We start from the raw sequence: 14,758 nt of genomic DNA, 5'->3' as shown, positions 1-14,758 counted from the left end.
TTGCCTTGTTTAAGCTGAGCATTGAAAGTAGGCCATCATGCATGGTAAGCACATATCCTAACAATGAGGTATACTCTCAGCCCCTCATTATATTACAAAAACTATACATATACTCTGCACAGTATACTGGGTCCCAAAAAGCAAAGTATGTTAAGACAAAATACTAATATGTTATGGAATGTTTTGTGATGCACTGTAGACTGCTGAACTGCATGTCTGACTTCCACTACATGATAACAGCAATGCCCAATACCCAAATGCAACAATAACAAATGCCCAATGTACTCTTAACAGAAAATACTATCATTCATATTTAATACTGGTATATAGTGAAATATTCTTAAAAAAATGATTTCCAATACTATATTTAACATTTCCATTTGAAAACCAACCATTTATATTACACAAACTGAGTTATCCTTCCTTCATAATATCCAATACAAAGATACATTGGAAACTTTCACACAATTTATAAATATCTGCCTTAAGGTGTTCAATGAAATGTTCCCACTAAACCATTCTCTATTTGATACAACCTGTCAACAAATGCATCTTTCCCATATATTATTATTTTTTTTTTGGCGGAACCAGGGATTGAACTCAGGCCCTTGTGCTTGCCACGGAAGCACTTACTCCACTGAGCCATCTCCCCAACGCCCCCATCTATTAACTTGAAAATTAAAGGTGTTAGATTTCTTGTGTGTGAACTGTGCAATATTGAAGGACAGATCTAACATCTGATATACAGTGAATCTTGTATATATATCACTGTATAGCACTGTGCAATATTGAAGGACGGCTCTAACATCTTTCATAAAGCTTCTAAAGGGAATTAGCTATTACAGGTTTACACTGTAATGCAAACAAACAAACAAAAATTGTTCAACAGAGTACTTCTCACTCATGTGAACTGCATAGGAATATAAAGGGATAAGGGTAAGAATAGGCAATCAATTGCTTGTCTTAAACACAATGACCTATGGCTCTTAAGATCAGCCTCAACAGCCAGATTTGTTTCAGGTCCAAAGTGTAAGAACTCAAGGAAAAGAACCAAAAAAGGATTTAATAGATTATGTGGGCTAGGCTTAAAATATCCACATTCTACAGTATAGTTCCAGTATGTGGTTCAAAACAGTATTAGAGGCTGAAAAATACAAGCTGCATATTCCATAGAAAATAATAATCTTGGACGATACAGCATATATCTGCTACAGAGAACTACTGTATGTGTGCTCCTTGATGCCTGTTAATTGTGTGTCTTCTCACAAAAAAAATCTCATATTCATTGTGTTTCTAGGTTGTCTCCTCTGTGTGAATTCCCAGATGTTTTTTCAGGTTGGCTTCTGGTAAGAGTTTTCCATATTTATTATACTCACACAATTTCTTCCATGTGAGCCCTCTGATGGATAATAAAGGATGACTTATGGGAGAAAGCTTTCTTACATTTTTTACATTCTAATTGTTTCTCATTTTCATGAGTTATCTGATGCCTGGTGAGGTTTGACTTCTTGTGAAAGGCTTTTTCACAGTGTTGACATTCATAGGGTTTTTCACCTGTGTGAGTTCTCTGATGTATAATGAGAGATGCCTTATGGTAGAAAGTTTTCCCACACTGTTTACATTCAAATTGTTTCTCTGCTTCATGTGTTAACAGATGCCTGCTGAGGTATGACTTCTGGTGAAAGGATTTCTCACATTCTTGACATTCATAAGGTTTCTCACCTGTATGAGTTCTCTGGTGCACAGTGAGGTGTGACTTACAGTAGAAAGCTTTACTACATTCTTCACACGTGTAAGGTTTGTTACCTGTGTGACTTCTCTGATGCACAGTGAGAGATGACTTATGAAGGAAAGTTTTTTTACATTCTCCACATGCATATGGTTTATTTCCTGTATGAGTTCCCTGATGTACAGTGAGGGCTGCCTTATGATTGAATGTTTTCTTACACTCTTTGCATTCATATGGTTTCTCACCTCTGTGTGTTCCCTGGTGTGTACTGAGGTGAGACTTCCGGTAAAAGGATTTTCCACATATATTACATGCATAGGGTTTCTCACCTGTATGGGTTCTCTTATGTACAGTCAGATTAGACTTCCGGTTGAATGTTTTCCTGCACTCTTCACAAGCATATGGTTTTCCACCTGTATGAATGCCCTGATGTATTGTGAGGTGTGACTTAGAGTAGAAAGTTTTCCTACATTCTTCACATTCATATGGTTTCTCACCTGTGTGAGTTCTTTGATGTATTGTAAGGTCTGACTTACAGTAAAAAGCCTTCCTACATTTTGTGCAGTCATACGGTTTCTCACCTGTATGAGTTCTCTGGTGTATAATGAGGGATGATTTATGGTAGAAAGTTTTCCTACATTCTTTACATTCGTAGGGTTTTTCACCAGTGTGAATTCTTTGATGCCTGTTGAGATGTGACTTCCGATAAAAGGCTTTTTCACACATATTACATTCATAAGGCTTCTCACCTGTGTGAGTTTTCAGACACCTGCTGAGGTTTTGCTTCTGGTTAAAGTTGCTTTCACATTCATAATCTTCATAGAGTTTTGCTTCTCTGTGGATTTTCTGATGTATATTGAGCTCTGTCTTTTGACAGAAAAACTTCTCACATTTATTACATCTATAGGTCTGTTCTTCTACATGTTTTCTCTGGTGTTTTGCAACAAACAATTTGCTAATGAAAGGTTCTCCCAAATCATTACATTCATAATATTTTTGTCTTTTGTGAATTTTCTCATGGTTAAAGAGTTTAGCCTTTTTACGTAATGCTTTCTGGCAGACATTATATTCAAATGATTTCTCCCTTACCTGAGTCATCTCTCCAGAAATAAATGCTATCTTATCAAAGTCTTTCTCATATTCATTGAATTTACTGGAACTCTCTCCCACATGAATCCTTGTATGCGTCAATACCGTTTTCATGTTGAAGACTTTCTCTTGTCCATAATATTGAAAGTGCTTTTGCACACCTTGAACCTTGTTATGCATACTAAGATGTTCAGGAAGTATGCAGGATTTCCCAGTTACATTAAGGACAACAGGCTCCTCTCCAGTCTGCATCTCATACGGATCACCAGAGAGAAGCACATTTTGCCAAATATAAAGTTCCTCAGGCTTCATTCTAGAATTGTTTCCATTCTTTAGATTATTTATATTCAGAACTGAATTATAGCTTGAGTTCATATTAAATGGTTTTCCCATTTCAACCATCTCCTCAGCGGATGTGATTGCAACTTGCCAAAAGTATTTATTATTTTTCTGGATTTTCTGAATAAGACCATTTACTTTCTGGACATCTAAAATGATACAAAAAATAGTAATCTCAGTGAAACAAACATTTCTTAAAAATTGAAAGGTAAAAAACTGCCACATCTTAGTGACACGAGATTTCAAAATAATTTATGAAGTATGTGCATCTCATGCTTAATGAATCAAGGAAATTATGGTTCTCAGAACTATAACAAGTTCAGAAATCCAAGTCTGTCTTCCTATTAGACTACATTATTTGGTTCTGTAGTTGCACTGTACCTACCTTTGTTGCAATATATTTTTCTGGATACTTGGACATACACTCAAGTTTCTAGGCACATGTATGCCTGCTTGGGAACTCTGCTTTAGATGGCTTTTGTGTTTAGAAGTTCCACTTTCTTCTACTTGGAAAGAAAATGGAGTTTCTTATGCAAATCTATCATCTCTCAATGTCTTTCACAAAGAAAAGTATAAAAGCTAACTATGAATTTCATTCCCACAGAGAAATTAGGAGCCTGCAAGATGAAATCCTTAGTTTATTTGTCCTTTTTTTAAAAAAATTATTTATTTTGTGTGTGTGTGTGTGTGTGTGTGTGTGTGGCCAGCTCAGCCCACCAGGGGGCAGGGCTGGTTGGCATGTGGTGCTGGGGATTGAACTGCAGTCCCTGTGCTTTGCTTAGCTTGTTCTAAGTAGGTGCTTTAGACCACTGAGCCATCTCACCAGCCCATTATTTGTCCTTCTTACCCAAGATCTTCTGGCTGTCCTACAATTCCAGAATCCCATGCTCTCCATGCATATATGCTAGGTACTCCTCACTTACATAAATTCTGATGTCACATATAGGGCTTGATACTAAAATTCTTGTTTTCTCACCAATTCGCTAGCGACTGCCTGAATAAGTAGGATTTAAATACTGGCATTAAGCTACTGATTTGCCAATTTGTTTATTTTGTGGCGGGGAGAAGGATTTCATTACTAGATCGGACTCATAGTGATCTGCCTGTCTAACAGCCTCCCAAGAGCTGGGATTACAGGCGTGTGCCACCATGCCCAGTCTCAACTGCCATCTCAGCGTGCCCTGGGGGCGGGGCAGGCACAGTAGGCCTGGGAATTGAAGCCTTGGCCCCTGCGCCTGCTTGCAAGCACTTTAATCTGCTGAGCTATTTGGCTGGCCCTCCCACACCACAATTTATAAGCAAATGGAAATTGTCCTGGGCCACACATAAGATACATAATTTAATTAATTTAAGTAACATTACAACATTTTCTAATAATTTTTATTATAACATTTCTTAAAATGCAGGCCACACACCAGACATCATTCCTTAAATAAAACGTCATATCCTACTTTTTAACTCATTCTCATGAAACATTCTTTGGGGCTTTCATCTAACTATCCAACACTACAGATTGGTTCAATATTATCCTTCAACAAAATGGCCTGCATAATTAGTATGTATTAATCCTTGCAAGTAAAAAAGACCAGTGTCTCTAAGGTAATCAAAAAGCAAATGTTATGCCTGGCAAATGCAAGGTCCTGAGTTCAATCCCCGGTTCCGCAAAAAAAAGGGAAATGTTAAAAAGAATGTATGTATGAATGTCTGAGAGGAAAAAAATCAGTGTATGGACAATCCAAGAACCTAGAGAAAAGATCTAAAAAAATTTGTAAGATCCATAGAATTGTCTTCTTTGTAAACCTGACAAAATATACATCAACAACAAAAAAGAAAATGAGATTTATATATGACAGCCTTTAAGCTGTAGAAAACACACCTACAAAGTAATGGGATCAGCTATTGGTACATAAGAAAAAAAATAGTGAAAACAGCTCTTCAGTATGCATCAACTGACCTGGGAGGCTCTGGCTTGAGGCTTCTTCCACCAGGCATGGCTCAGATCCTTGCTCTAACTTGAAGATCACATCAGGTTTGGTACTGCAGTGTCCTGTTAATGAGAAAAAATACAAAAGATAAATAAATCCCCAAAGGATTACCCCACAGAGAGTAAAGTAGAACAAATTAGAGAAAAATGATGTCAAAAACTGATAGTTAAAAGGATCAATGAGGTTAAAAAAAGATAAACAGGTAAATGTATCAATTACTAGAATAAGTGAACTCAAATAAGTTATAAATCAGCTGACTAAATTAAAGAAGACAATGCAAGATGGGAAAGATGGTATCAGTAAAACAACAGAAAATGTTGGAAACAACCAATCAGAAATCCTAGGGGCCAGCAAGATAGCCTCATGGACTAATCGCCTGCTTGGGCAAGTGCAGCTGCACTGGCTCTACCCACAGGAGCACTGAGCCAGAAACAAGTCCAGGCATGGTGGTGTATGATCCCAGCACTGGGGAGGCAAAAACAGGAGGATCACCAAGTCTGAGCTGTGTAGTGAGACCGTGTGCCAAATACATAAGAAAAGAAATCCTAGAAAAGAAAACCTCAGTAAGTCAGATAAAACACTCAATTTTAAAGTCTTCAGAATGTTTCATTCAACATGATCAGAATATAATCTATTCCAAGATACCATGGACATTCTCCAATATAATCTATTCCAAGATATCATGGACATTCTCCAAAACATGCCAGATTATGTGTTATAAAACAAGTCACCATGTATACTGTTATGGTTTGTGTCTAGCTGTCCCCCCCAAAGCTTCATGACGTCATGGATTGGCTTCTATAGTTTGTAATTCATTCATTCTTTCTTTCTTTCTTTCTTTCTTTCTTTTTTTTTGTGGTGCTGGGGATCAAACTGAGAACCTTGTGCTTGCCAGGCAGGTGCTTATGCTGCTGAGCTATCTTCCCAGCCCTGTAATTAATTCTTGATCCAATGCTGAGATTATGGGTGTGAGTACTACACCCACCCTGGGGTAAATAATCTGCACACAGATGTAAGGAGGGAAAGAGGATTCTTAGCAGCTACTGCTGGTCCTCCCTTTGCTCTTTGCTGTTTTCTGATGTAGTGAATGGTTCCCCTCTGCCATGTGTACTTTACCTTGAAGCAAGTATGCACTGAAACCTCTACTAACTGTGAGCTAAATAACTGCCTTAATTTGGGTGTCAGGTATATTCTCCCAGTAACGAGAGAAAAGTAACTAGATCCTGTTACTAGATCCTGTTCCCTGAATCAGGAGAAGAATGCTCAGCCAGGCAATCGACCCCTACAGCCAAGAAAGAAGAAATCCTGGCTACTGCTCCAGCTAGCAAAGGACCTTGGCTTCATCCAAGTGGCACTGGTTTTAGGCGCAGGCAGAATGCAACAATTCTGAGGTTAAGTAGGCTTCCACCTAGATTTCAGAAGGCCTAGGAGGCCAGTCAGTGTGCCCCTGAGAGAGCAATGTGTAAAGCTGTGAGTGACAAACATAATGCCTTCCCATAAGGCATTCCCAAAGGCTTATAATCCACATGGTCAGGTATATCATCACAGCACTGACCCCACTTCTCTGGTACTGAACTCTATCCTAGTTACTTTTCTCTCATTACTGGGAGAATATACCAAACACCTAAATTAAGGAAGTTATTTAGCTTACAGTTAGTAGAGGTTTCAGTGCATACTTGGCTGGCTCCAAGGAAGAGTACACATGGCAGAGGGCAACCATTCACTGCGTCAGAAACCCCGTAAGTTTGGAAAAGTCAGAAACATGGATCATCCAAGGAAAGCTGCAAGGAGGGAATAATGCCAGCCCAAGAGAAAGCCATGGAAGCTACAATCAGCAGCAATGCCATAGAGGTGCAGCCACATGGAACTGAAAACTCATCACAGGCTGCCTCAGTTCCACTGAACATGGAACTATAGGACTTAATGTGTGCCCTGCTGCATTTTGGACTTGCTTTGGTCCCAATGCTTTGTATCCCGTTTATACCTTTTGCAATGATAATGTTTACCTTATGCCATTGAATGTTGGAAGTATGTAATTTTCATTTGGATAGGAGCTCACAGCTAAGAGTTTGTCTTAGGTCTTGGAGGAGACTTAGGACTTGGGACTTGTCAACAATGCTGAAACTGTAGGATTTTTGGCAACTCTTACAGATGTAAGAAAAATCTGTACTTTTACATTTACTGCAGCACTATTCACAAAGGTCATGCTGTAGACCCAACTCATAGTTGTTGGATCAGGTATCCATCAACTGATAAATGGATAAAGAAAATGTGGTATGTATACCCATGGATATATTACTGAGCCATTTTAAAAGCAAGCAAAATTCTTTCATTTGTAGCAACATGGATGAAATTAGAAGACATACATTAGGCAATGAGTCAAGCACAGAAAGATAAGTGCTACATATTCTCCCTTATATGTGCCAGTTAAACTGTATCTCAAAGAAATACAGAACAAAACAGTGGTTAGTAGATCCTGGACAGCACATAGGAAAAGGGAAGGATGGAGAGATGGTTAATGCATACAAGCGTACAGCTGCATAGGAACAAAAACTTCTCATGTTTCATAGATTAGCAATAATTAACTGAATATTTCAAAAAAATTAGTAGACAAGATTTTAACGTTCCCAATGCAAACCACTGATAAATATGTAAGGTAAGAGATCTGTCAATTACTCTGATTTAATCAATACAGGTGGTATTCATGTACTGAAAGCCATGTTCTACCCTATAAATATACAAATGGTACATGGCAGCTGAAAATATATAAAAGCAGCATTAAAACTTGGACATGGTCCTTACATTTACTAACCAAAAATAAAGTAGCAGCTACTCAAGTTATTGGACTGGGGTTTTCACTCACCCAAAGCCACCAGATTACTGTAGGTCTCCAGCATCACTTCTCTGTAGAGGTTCCTCTGGGCATCGCTGAGGTCCTTCCACTCCTCCCAGGTGAAGTTCACAGAAACATCCTCAAATGATACCAGGCCCTGTAAGGGAACATTTCTCATCAACCCAAACTGTCTGCATTGGGCCAAAAAAGCAGGAATGTGGGGATTAACCCTTCTATATGAAGCTATGTCTTACATGTGTTTTTTTTGCAAGATGTAACTTGATTTGTACTCCACATTATAGGAGGAAAAAAATCTTGTCTCTGTACTAATTTAGTATTCAAATATAATCTCAGCACTTGGGAAGAGTGAGATAAGAGGGTTCCAAGTGGAGCCTAGCTTGGTCTACTGGTAGCATAATAAGACCCTCTCCAGAAATACAAAGGCTGGAGATGTAGCTTGTTGCGATGGTCCTGTGTTGAATCCCCAGAATTCAACATACCACAGACCAAACAAAACTATTAATTTTTAGGTTTGTTTGAGAAGTGATGCTACGTAGTTCAAACTGGGCTTGAGCTTACTGTGTAGCCCTAGCTAGCCTTGAACTCAGTGATTCTCCTGCCTCAGCTTCCTGAGTGCTAGGATTACAGGAGTACACCACCACACTCAGCTCTCCTTTATATACTGTTTCGTTGCTAGCAAAACTATTCTGTTCCTAACAATCTAGTGTGAAGACTTAAGCATAAATACACACTGGAAATAATATATTCAATAACCTATGGCATTTGCTCAATGTAGACAAGAGTAATAATGCAGCAGAAAAAAAAAAGCTTGTGTTACCAGGTGTTCATCACTAAAATGACAGGCTCAGATCTTCTAAATGTGTTCTTATGAAGATGAAGCTGTTAACAGAAGTTGTGAAAACACACAAAAAACCACAGGCTAACATGTGTGTTCCTGGGCTGAGATAAATGAGAAAGCAAAAGACATGGTCAGTCAATGATAAACTTGTGCTTTTGCATTTAAAAACTTGACCTAATTCAAACAACTTGATCTTCAGGTATTCTCTATTACAGGTAAATTACTTCTAAATTACATTCATGGCAGGTTCTATTTCCTTTTTAAATAAAACAATTTGTAGTACCCATATAGAAGTCAATATCATCCACTTCCTAAGACATAAATAATGAGGGGCCAATAAAAAGTAGTAAGTTACCTGAACAGATAGGCATTTTGCAAGTCATCCCATGAGAGGAGAATAGTGAATACCTTGAGTCTTTTACCAGGCAGGTGCTGGACCGCCAAGCTATATCTCCAAGTAAGAGTCTTTTAAAGGGAAAGAAACTAGAGCAACACATTACTGCTTATATTAGGAGACACACACAGCATGTGAGGCACTGTTCCAGACAGACTGCTTTAGGCTTCAAAACTCAGGGGGCAGATAAGGATGCCTCTGGCCAGGTTTAAGGACATAACACAACTGTCTAGCACAGGTACAGACTGGGGAACCTATATACAAGAAAGACTTAGCAGGGCTGGGGAGATAGCTCAGCAGTGCAAGTGCCTGTCTGGCAAGTACAAGGACCTGAGTTGGATCCTCAGTACTGAATTCTGTGCCAGCTTCAAAAGCCCAGGCCCAACAAGCAAGCCACCAAAATCAGGTGTGGCAGTGCACACCTTTAATCCCAGCAGTGGGGAGAGAGGCTAAGGTAGGAGGACCACTACAAACCTAAGCTGTGTAGCAAGACCCTGTATCAAATGAACAAATGAATATTTTTTAAAAAAGAATGACTTAGCAGCGGACAACTACACATGCACTAGTTCAGTCAACATGCAAGAATATAAATATATGATAACCACCTGCATAAGAGTTGAACAATAAAGATACATGCTGCTCTCTTTCATATGCTTTCTTCTTCCTGAGGATCTTACCTACCAAAGTACCTCTTCAGGCTCCTGGCCAAGACACAGCATTAAAAACACAGAATAGAGAACTTATTAAAAGAGAGAGAGAGAGAGAGAGAGAGAGAGAGAGAGAGAGAGAGAGAGAAAACAGAAAGAAAAAAAAAGCAGGAAACCCTGCCCACCACCCCCTCCCCACTATCATAGTCTCAGAAACCGTGGTGAACCACGTGGGAGAGGAAAACCACCCACCATCCAGGGAGGAACACTGGTGCCTGGTCCATAGTTTTACTGTTTGGGTTGGACAGCCAATGCTGGAAATACTTGGGACATGGCAAATGTCTTGTCCTGAGGAACCCAAAATCCACTCTAACAAGGGGAATGCTTTGCATACAAGTTCCTAATTTACAATCAGTTCTATTTTATACCTATAGACTTTGCTCCTATGGTCTAAAGTACAAAATCAATAATCACCACAGTTGGTCAGTTTCTCAATTGCGCTTGCTGCAAATTGTACTATTGTGACTAGCATGATATGTCTGTTGTAATCAGTTGTTCTTTCTTGTGTAACAACATTGGGAAGGTGTGGGCTAATAATCTCACCAGTGTACACTGGCATGGGGGCTACAACAGTGAACACAAGGCAAGCCTGAACCGCATAGTGAGACCTTGTCTCAAACAAAAACAAAATGGAGAAATAAGATACTGCCATGATAAAGAACTGAAAAATTCATGACCACCAAACCAACTACCGAAAAGTACTGAAAGGTATTCTAGAAAGAGACAAAATGATCACAGTTCCAAAAACAACAATATAAAGGAACAATCAAGCAGGACAAGCAATTAAACAGAAGGGAAGTGTAGGGAATCAACAGCAGAAAAAAACCATGACAAAGATAAGCTAATGCATATTAGTTATAACCATTAATGTAAATGGCCTCAATTCACTAAGCAGAAGAAACAGATTTGCAAAATGAATCAAGAAACAAAATCCAATAATGTATACAAGAAACACATTTAACTCAAAAAGAAATTTAATTCCAAAGACTGGAAGTCAAAGAATGGAAAATAATACTCCATTTAACAGGAACCCAGAAAAATGCAGGGCTAACTATTCTGTTTGCAGACAATGTGAACTTAAAACCAAGAATGATCAAGAGATAAAGAAGGTCACTACAAACTTGTTAGGGGAAAACTGCAAGAGGAAGAGATAATAATCATAAGTATATATGCACCAAATACGGAAGCACCCAACTATATAAGACAAAACTTAACAGACAAGAAAAATCAAATAAGAAATAATGCAATCATAATGGGGAACCTTAATGCCCCATTGCCACGAAGACATAAATCAGCTGGACCAAAAAAAAGTATCAGCAAAGAAATAACAAAACTGAACAAAACTTGGGAACAAATTGACTTAGCAGACCTTCACAGAGTATTCTACCCAACAACATCAGAATATACATTCTTCTCAGATGCACGCGGGACATTCTCTAAAACAGACCATGTACTAGAACATGCTTAAGTAAATGCAACAGAAATGAAATTATTCTATGTATATTATCTGACCATAGCACAATGAAATTTGTAATTATTGACAAAAAAATTTTTAAAACTCCATAAACACATGGAAATTAAATAACACCCACCTAAACAACCAATGGGTTACAGATGAAATGAAAGAAGAAATTAAACTATACATACAATAAAACAAAAATGAAGATACAACTTACCAGAATCTGTGGGATGCAATAAAAGTAGTCCTCAGAAATTTATACTGGAGAATTCTCACATTATGAAAATATAACAAACACAAATAGCCTAGTGCTGCACCTCACACTTTTAAAAAAAGAAGAGCGAGTGAAGCCCAAAGCCCAAAGAAAGGAAGAAATTATAAAAATCAAAGCAGAAATTCACACAACATACATGAATCAAAGAGTTGGTTCTTTAAAGAACAAATAAAATTGATAAACCCTTAACTAATCTTATCCAAAAAAGGAAAGAAAAAAAATCAAATTATTCAAGAAGGAATGAAAGTGCCTGCAAGCAGGCACAGGGGCCAGGGATTTGAGCCCAAGGCCTGCTGTGCTGACCCCACCCCTGGCGCATGCTGAGATGGCAATTGAGACTGGGTGTGGTGGCATACACCTGTAATCCCAGCTCTTGGGAGGCTGTAAACAGGCAGGTCACTACAAGTCTGATCTAGTAGTGAGACCCTGAACACCCTATAGACCCTTCCCTAAAATACAAAAGAATAAAAATAAAATTTAAAAAATTATTCAATAAGGAATGAATAGGGTAAAATCAATTCAGATCCTACAGAAATTCAGAAAGGGATCATCAATATATGCTTCAAAAACTGTTAACTCTCCTAGGACTGAAAACACTGAAGAAAGGAAAAATTCCTAGATATATATGAATTACTAACTGCTGAATGAAGATATAAAAATCCTGAATAACCCAATATGAGTTAATGAAATTGAAACTGTAATTAAAAATTTACCAACGAATAAAGGTTCAAGTCCTGATGGATTCACAGCTGAATTCTACAATAAATGTAGAGAAGATTTAATGCCAATATTTCTCAAACACTTTAATGAAACTGAAAGGGAAGCATTTCTCCCTAACTTGTTCCTGGAGGCAAGTATTACCCTGATACCAAAATCAGAGAAAGACCCAACCAAAAAAGAACTACAGATAGAATTCATTCTATCCCTAGTGAACACAGATAAAAAAATCTTCAATAAAATACTAGCAAACAGAATGAAGAAATTCATCAGGAAGATTATACATTATGACCAACTGGGATTCATCCTAGGAATGCAGGGATGGGCCAATACACACAAATTAATAAATGTAATACACAGAGCCAAAGATTTACTTCACATGATCACCTCAACAGATGCAGAAAAGGCTTTTGATAGTCTAACACTCGTTCATGATGAAAAGCCATACAGCAAACTGTAATAAATGGTCTTCACTTCACTCTGATAAAAGCCATCTATGACAAACTAAGAGCCAACATCATACTAAAGGGACAAACACTGAAAACTTTCACTCTAAAATCAGAAATGAGACAAGGGGGATGTCCACTATCACTATTCATATTCAATATAATTCTGGAAACAGTAGCCAGAGCAATTAGATGAGAGAGAAAAATAAAAGGAATAAGGATAAGAAAGGAAGATGTGAGGTTATTATTTGAAGATAACATTATACTCTATATAGAAGACCTCAAAAACTCCATCAAATGATTTCTAGATTTAATGACAAAGTTCTGTAGCATAGGTGGACACAAAGTCAACACTCAAAAATCAATAGCATTGCTGTACACAAATAACAAACTGAGAAAGAAACTAGGGAAGCCACACCCTTCACAATAGCATCCAAAAACACAAAATACTTAGCAATCAATCTAACAAAGGAAGTAAAAGATTTATACAGTGAAAATTACATTACTCTGAAAAAAAGGAGCAAAGCAAATTTCAGAAAATGGAAATATATTCCTTGCTCATGGATAGGAAAAACCAACACTGTGAAAAGGGCCATGCTTCCACAACCTTTTTAAGCAATCCCAATGAAAATACTAATAGTATACCTCACAGATCTACACAAAATTCATTGTAGATTCTAGAAAATTTATTCATTCTAAATTCATTCTAGAAAGGCCAGCCAGATAGATCAGTAGACTAAAGCACCTGCTTAAACAGAGCACAGGGACCTGGGTTCAATCCCTGGCACCATAAGCCATGCCAGCCCTGCCCTCAGGACATGCTAAGACTGGTGTGGTGGTGCATGCCTGTAATCCCAGCACTTGGGAGGCTGAAAACAGGAGAATCACTACAAGTCTGATCTGTGCAGTGAGACCCTGTAGACCTTGTACTAAATACATTTTTAAAAAAATAATAAATGTATTCTAAAGAAAATTCCTAAAATTCATCTGGAACAAGAGCACTAGACTAGCAAAAGCAATCTTGTTAACAAAGGCAAGGCAGGAGGTATCACCATCCCTGACTTGAAATTATACTACAAAGGTACTGTGATAAAATCATCAGTATGGTACTAGGTGGAAAAAAAACAGACCTGAGGATCAGTGGAACAGATTAGAAGATGCAGACACAACTACAAAGACACTCAGTCACCTTATGTTTGACAAAGAGGCTAAACATGGTCACTGGAAAAAAAATGTCCTCTTGAATAAATGCTGAAAGAACTGGCTTTCCTCATGGGACTAAAACTAGACCCATGTCTATCACCATGTCCTAAAGTCAAAATGGATCAAAGATCTAAATATTAAAACAGAAACATTAAATGTACTGGAAGACAAAGTAGGTAGAACTCTTGAAGATATAGGGGTAGGCAGAGTTCATGAAAAAAAAAACTGCATGGGAAATACTTCAAAGAATCAACATCTGGAATCTTATCTTACTAAAAAGCTTTTGCATGTCAAAAGAAATCAACAACAGAGTGAAAAGAAAACCCACAAATGGAAAAAAAAATTTAGTGGACTGTCCCTCAAACAAAAGACTTCTATATCTAGAGCATTTACAGAATTTTTAAAAATTAGGGCCCCCAAATTCAAAGACTCAATCCAAAAATGGACACCTGAGATGAATATACCTTTCGAAGATGAAAAAATACAAATGGCCAATATTTCCTCTATGTCTCTTTGACTCTGCTTCATGCGATCTATTTCTTTCCTGTATTGATCATTCAAGGAATCCGTCATTTTTCTAATCTCCTCTATTTTTTTGTCACTATCTTCCTTAGAAGCAGTTAGAAATTCTTTTACTGCAGTGTTTTTTTCAGATTGGGTTTCCTGCTTATGTTTCTGTAGTTGCTTCTTTACTTCATCTGCTACGAGTTCTGAGAGTTCTTTT

At 37.8% G+C, this 14,758-nt stretch overlaps 1 protein-coding gene across 1 annotated transcript in view; it reads right to left on the bottom strand.

The window, feature by feature from the left end:
• Window positions 1-1,289: 1,289 nt before the first annotated feature.
• Window positions 1,290-14,758, bottom strand: part of LOC101569736 (zinc finger protein 39-like) — a 35,330-nt gene continuing 21,861 nt past the window's right edge. Inside the window, exons 2-4 of the mRNA XM_012513049.2 lie at window positions 8,006-8,132; window positions 5,112-5,204; window positions 1,290-3,306 (exon numbers count right to left, since the gene is read on the bottom strand). Of these exons, the coding sequence (XP_012368503.2) occupies window positions 1,373-3,306; window positions 5,112-5,204; window positions 8,006-8,132 (2,154 nt within the window). The 3' untranslated portion in view covers window positions 1,290-1,372. The remainder of the gene's footprint in view (window positions 3,307-5,111; window positions 5,205-8,005; window positions 8,133-14,758) is intronic.

Source organism: Octodon degus, unplaced genomic scaffold (assembly GCF_000260255.1).
Source record: "Octodon degus isolate 3935 unplaced genomic scaffold, OctDeg1.0 scaffold00310, whole genome shotgun sequence".
Lineage (NCBI taxonomy): Eukaryota > Metazoa > Chordata > Mammalia > Rodentia > Octodontidae > Octodon > Octodon degus.
This window is presented reverse-complemented; position numbering and strand designations above follow the sequence as displayed.